Here is a 6,000-nt window from a genome sequence, read left to right as displayed (position 1 = left end):
GATTGTAGAGTAATTAGAGGAAGGAGAGGTATGGAGAAAGAGGAGGAAGATGGGAGAGAAGGGGTGGTTGAGGTGGGGAAGAAGTGGTGTGGAAGGGACGAAAGAATCTTGGGCGCCCGCAGATACTTCAAGGACCCCACCGTCGGCATTCTGCCTCGCTCAACACCCGCATTCGGCGCACGTGGGCGCGCCGCAAAGGCGGACTAACTTTGACGCCCTCCGAGCTCCTGTCGGGCACTTTCCTCGGCGCTTTTTCTTGCCGCAGAGCTGTGCCTCTGCTACCGGCACCTTGATGGCCTTGCGCCGATTTACAAACTTTTGTCTCTGTCGACGCTGCGCCGCTCCGGAAATTTTTTCTTTGCCACTGCTGTGGCACGGCGACTTCGAGCTCGCTTCAGGAGCCTCACAATTATGCCCGATGCCTAAGGCGACAATAATGCCTTTGCGCGCTTTAACCCGGCGCCCTCCGCCTTTGCTGATATGTCCCGCGGTGCTCGGCGCCGTCGGCCTCGAGCCTCACTTGACAGGGTCTAGTCCGTGCTTCGTGCTGCTCTTCCTTCGGAAAACATCGGTCTCTTTTAGCATCAACACCTGACCTGCTTTACCGCCAATCCTCGCATTCTAATTCGATCCCTGTGCGTGGAAGAAGAGGTCAAACAGAAAATATTGGGGAGCGTGCGTCAGAATCTCGATTGGAGAGTTGAGTGAACAATCTTAAGGAAGCTTGGCTCGGCGCCGACAAAGACAAAAATGTCGCCGGTCTAAAGTTCGCCGGCTGCATATCAAAAAACATTTGATTTAAGTAGCTACAAAGAATAGGCCCTAGTGACATAAGCGGCTTCCTTGTTTTTTTTATGTTATTCTCTACTGGTCACAATCATGTTGCAGCGTCACGAGATCGCGAGACAGTCTCTTCCATCTCGGTAGATAGAGCACCCCTTTTGAGTAAAGCTCATAGGAAAGATTATAGATCCATTTCGGATAGCCCGATCAGGCTTTGCGACGACGGACTTTAGTCCAGAGCGCTTCGAGTAAATCTCAAGCTAACGCCCATCTAAGTATCCCGGCAAGCTTCCAAAGCGGATACCAATCCATTCTCCCGGATCCTGTAGCTACGGGGCAGTCAGTAAAGCTAACGAAATCGCAGGTGGTATACGTAGGCTCTGAATGTGGAACTCAAACGCTAGATAGCCAGCGGAGAAAGTGGTCTCATCTGGTACCGGTCCCTTTTCACGAACATGGAACTGCGACAAAACTTAAGATACCACGTGCTTGGGCCAATGCAACCATTGTATACTTATATGCCAGAACCGAGAAAATTTGTTGACTCAGCCTCTTCCACAATATTTTCCACCAAGAGGCAACATATTCTGCCAGCGCCATGGAACAAGTGAAACAACTACCTCTCATTGAGTAGTAGAATCTTTGTACTATCATAGGAAAAATAGCACATCACGCACCTACTGTTGAGAAGTCCACCAAAACGGGATACAGATGCAAATCATTGGGTAAGGAACGCAGTGCTTACTACATGATCAGAGAGAAACGTTGCAGCAAAAAGGCGCCATGCAAACAGATGAGAATGGTCCAGGGCGGTATTGCAGCCGACGGCTGGCATGAATTTATTTTTCTCTCATACAATGGGTAGTTGAAGCTATCATACAGATGTGAATGTGGAATTAATAATTATACATTCGTGTCCGGACGATAGCTTCAACTACCCATACATGTTCTTTTCCGTTGTGGGCCTGCCATTCTTCGAGCTAGCCATCACCCCTCTGTATTGCTGGATTATGCATAGCCATATAGACTGTCATACAAACTCAAAGCAGAGAGAAATTTAAAAGAGAAAAATGTATAGAAAAGCATGGGCAGCTTCAGTAACAACAATCTTATACCAAGATATTCCCACTCCATTATCCCTCGATGAAAAAGCAATGCCTGTTGACATTCGTTCCGTATCGGCCGTCCAAATAGGGTGTCTAACTACTATCTCATAGACTCTTTCGACCGGGAAAGATTTAACGACAATAAATTGCAATCATGCATGACTACTCCCTCCGCACCATCAGATCTCAAAATAAAATCGAGTCCCGCTAGACAGTCAATCAAACCAAGACGGACAAACAAAACACAATCACAAAATTCCAAAAAAACGAAAAGACATCCTAGCCAAGTTACATTACCGAATTTCCCTGTGTGTGTCTGTGTGTGTGTGGTCTACTGTGTACACTATGTACCACCAAACTACCTCCCACCAACCGCCTTACAAGGCAGACAGGAAAAAGAAAAAACAAGAGAAGAAAAAGCAAACAAGGCAAGCAACGACGACCATCGCTTCCTCCCCCCAGTCGTAGTCACAAAACCCTCATTATCTTCCCTTTCTTTTTTCGACACTGCCAAACCTTTTGGAAACTTCGCATTGCTCATCTACTACCAAAGTTTCCCTTCTGCCCTCCCTTCCCTTACCTTCTCCCCGCAACCGTTCCTTCATCTTCCCATCAAAACAACAAAAAGGAAAAAACACCTACTTCCTCCCAACGCTATTCGAGAAGAAGTCACACTTCCACCACCACCTCTCCCTTGAACCTCAATATAGAGGTCCCACCTCCTCGTCTCATCTATCGACGTGAGTGCAGAGGGAACAGAAGAAAAATGTGGGGCTGTGAAGAGAAAATAACAGGTTAATTAAGCCAGAAAGCAGCGTACAGTGCAGCTTCCCGTCGCTGGTCATGCCGAGGCTTGGGATAAGGAAAACGAGATAAGAAACAGGACCTGTAAAATTCAAAATTGGAGGTATCAAAGTCTTTGGTGTCGCCAGCTCGTGCGGTGGCTTGTTTGTTTTCCCGCTTTTGGACTCGAAAATATGTGTTGATAAAGGACGGACTGGAGACATGGATTGAATTTACGGCATCTGGAGCCGATGCGTGTGTTTGAGGGTTGGATGTGCGGCTAAGGGACTGATGTCGCGGATTGATAGCTGCAACAAGCGCTTGATTGAAGTTCGAGTAAGGGGGAATATGTTGCAGCTTGGGCGAAGTCGGGCAAAGGCCGCATGACCAAAGGTCATGGAAAGCAAAGCATCCGCTGATCAGCGCAAGCCGATGACGCTCTGTAAACAATACATCAGCGAGGAACGTTCGATACACAGCGCCCTTGCTGCAGCCTTCCGAAACACGGATGCGTGCACGTTGCGGAACGGGAAAGCTGCAACAGGGTCCTCAATCATAATGAGACATTGACTCACCATTTCCAATGTCCAGACCCTCCGAATCCACACCTTGAGCTGGCCATCCACACCCTCAACGTTGTCAAGCTCAACACCTTCCCACCAGCAACGACGCGCGGGTTTGCGCCAGAAGAGCAGCAGCTTTTGCGCCATCCCAACCGCATTGCTGTTCAGTTCGTTGCCCTTGATGTCGGTCCGTAGCCGCGCCAGCGCGATGCTGCAGATGACGGCCTTGTTGGGCTCACCTGCACGGTGGCCCCAGCGATCATCGTGGTTGAAGCCGCTGTTTGACCATAAGAATCAGTATGTCAGCTCGTGCTCTCTCGGCTGCAGACTTGGACGAATGTGGGGCGGAGAGGTGGGACAAAATGCGCGGAGCAGAAAGAACAAGCGGTGTGGGCGGCTTACCCGGCTGTGAGCATCTCAATCAAGTGTTGTTCCGTCGTGCCCGGCTCCTCGCTTTTTCTCAGCCCGGAGAAGATACCATCCTGCTTCAGCAGCGCCTTGCCTGCAGCCCGCTTGATCTGCATCATCTCCTCCTGCTCAATTTCCCGCTTCGGCGGGATTACATAGAAGTCTAGGTCTTCCCGTAACACAATGATGCCGGCGCGGTCCTGCAGCATATCCCGTGCAGATCCATGCATGGGCTCAATGGGCACCGCCTCGGCTGGATGATCGCCCACGAGGGTGGAGGGCGAGGGTGGAGAAGCGGGTATGGTCTGTGCGACATGTCGGAAGAAATCGAGCATGTACTGCAGGGAGTTGGGGTCGTACTGGGACGGATAAAATATGTCAGAAAGGTACAAAGAAGGGGACGCGAGGTGGGATCTTATAGCCTCAGCTTTGAGCGAGGGAGTTGCTTGCGCGACGGGCGGGAGGGCCGCAGGCGCATTGGATGCAGGAGGGACGGGAGCGGCGCTTGTGGCCGTGGGACTACTAACGTCGACAGGATATACGTCTCCGTCGGGATAGGAGCTCATGTGCCCATCAGGGAGCAGGCCGTTGGGGAACAGCGACAGCAGCACAAACTCGGGCAGCGTCAGGAGCTCATCTCTCGAAAGTGTGAATCGCACGCCTCTGCATTTATTTGCGAATGTCAGCGCCTGTTATCGATGGTGTGATGGGACGGCGCAGCGTACCGAAGCTCGAGCGTGATGTTCTCATCGGATGCGCCTGGCGAGACGATTAGCGGGCGAGCGCGACGCAGGGTCTGTAGGCGACTGACCTCCGAGCGTGTTGATCGGCGGGCCTCCGCCCTGGGAGACCTGGGTGATGATGCTCGCGGGACCTCCTGCAGTCGCCATGACGTACGTGAAAGACTCGAGTGGGCTGGAGCCTTCGCTATATGGAGGCGGTGGTTCGCCGTCGTCAAGGTCCTTGCTGGAACTAGCGCCGTCCTTGGTGTCGTGAGGGAGCGCGGCCTTGGTCTCGGCAACGGCGGCGGCAGCGGACGATGAGGGCTCCTCGAAGGGCGGGGCGGGGGCGAAGGCGGGCGGAGCCTCGTTGTCGTGGTCGCTCTCCTCGTCCTGCGGCTTGTCGGGGTCGTCGTCGGTGGGCTGGTGGTTGGGGAAGTAGAGCGAGGAAAAGGGAGGGGGATATGGAGAGTCGGCCGTCGTGGCAGCGAGAGACGGGTCAGGGTCGTGATGGTCGGGCGACTCGCGGTGCTTGTCGGGGGCGCGCAAACAGCCGCCGTGCAGTGGGGAGTTCAAAGGAGTGACAGACACGGACGAACCGCTTCGCGGGCGCGGTGGTTGCGACAAGGTGACGACGGGGTGGTGGGCGCTGGGGCTGGAGCTGGTGAGCGGTGTTGATGTGGAGATGAGAGATTAGCGGTGCTGGATCCCCCTGCGCCGAAGCAATTGAGCAAGCGCGCTGGCCGGCCACGGACGTAAGGCAGCGGTCAGAGAAGATAGCGGGGCATTACAATAGGACTTCGACTCTCTGGAATTACGGGGTCGGCCTGCGGGCGTAGCAAGCGCTGAACATGAGAGTCGGGAGCGCAGCTTCCAGGGCGTCGAGGTTGGAACAGGCTTGGCCCGCTGTCCATGCCTGAATAATCAGAGGGGCGCCAGGCATTCATCTGCAGCGCCGCCAACCAGCTTCACCTAACCCGCAGCCGCGTGCCAGCGCCTCGCACGCGCCCCGCTCACGCTGCCTACAAACGGCTGCGTTGAAGCCAGCGGTGCCTTCGCGCGCCACGCGAGCGCAGGAATCCGCACCCTCGCTCGGAAATGGGCGAGTGCGCCGGCACTTGTCCCGAGCCCGTCGTCATTACCGCCAGCATCTGTGCGCCTGTGGTGAGGCTGCACCGCGATCGCTGGCCAAATGAGCTTCTATGCTTGCTCGCCATGCCAATCGAACAACCCCGTATACACGTGTAGTCCGGCCTTCCGTCCGGGCCCGTTTCTATTTATCACCGCATCACCAGCTACCATTGTTTCACGTTTTGCAGCGTCACCGCCAGTGCATTGTCTTCTACCAAGCAAGGGCGCGTCGCTTACAGTCCCCTCTCGGAGCCGACGGCTAGCGTGGATTTGTTTCTCGCTCATGTCATGGGTAGTTGAGGCTCTCGTCCGGACGAAAATGTAGAATTAAAGATTCTACATACACATCCGGACGATAGCTTCAGCTACCTACACATGTTATTCTTCTGAGAACGAGTTGAGCCATAGTTACGCCTGGGGCCTTGCTATTCTTCACGCTAGCCATCGGCTGCGAGAGGGGACTGTACTGCCAAAACCACCAGCTCCACTCATTCTCCATCAGCACTA

General features: G+C 53.8%; 1 protein-coding gene across 1 annotated transcript; it reads right to left on the bottom strand.

The window, feature by feature from the left end:
* Positions 1-3,091: 3,091 nt before the first annotated feature.
* On the bottom strand, positions 3,092-5,215 carry LTHEOB_3175 (Dipeptidyl-peptidase iii; the record flags this gene model as incomplete). The annotated part of the gene is made up of 6 exons (XM_035512069.1): positions 3,092-3,112; positions 3,248-3,512; positions 3,638-4,306; positions 4,369-4,402; positions 4,455-5,017; positions 5,181-5,215. The coding sequence occupies 6 exons, from the start codon at positions 5,213-5,215 to the stop codon at positions 3,092-3,094; spliced, it is 1,587 nt and encodes a 528-aa protein (XP_035363068.1).
* Positions 5,216-6,000: the final 785 nt, after the last annotated feature.

This window comes from Lasiodiplodia theobromae (assembly GCF_012971845.1).
Source record: "Lasiodiplodia theobromae strain AM2As chromosome Unknown scaffold_8, whole genome shotgun sequence".
Lineage (NCBI taxonomy): Eukaryota > Fungi > Ascomycota > Dothideomycetes > Botryosphaeriales > Botryosphaeriaceae > Lasiodiplodia > Lasiodiplodia theobromae.
Note: the sequence above shows the minus strand (reverse complement) of the source record. Positions and strands in the feature narration are given on the sequence as shown.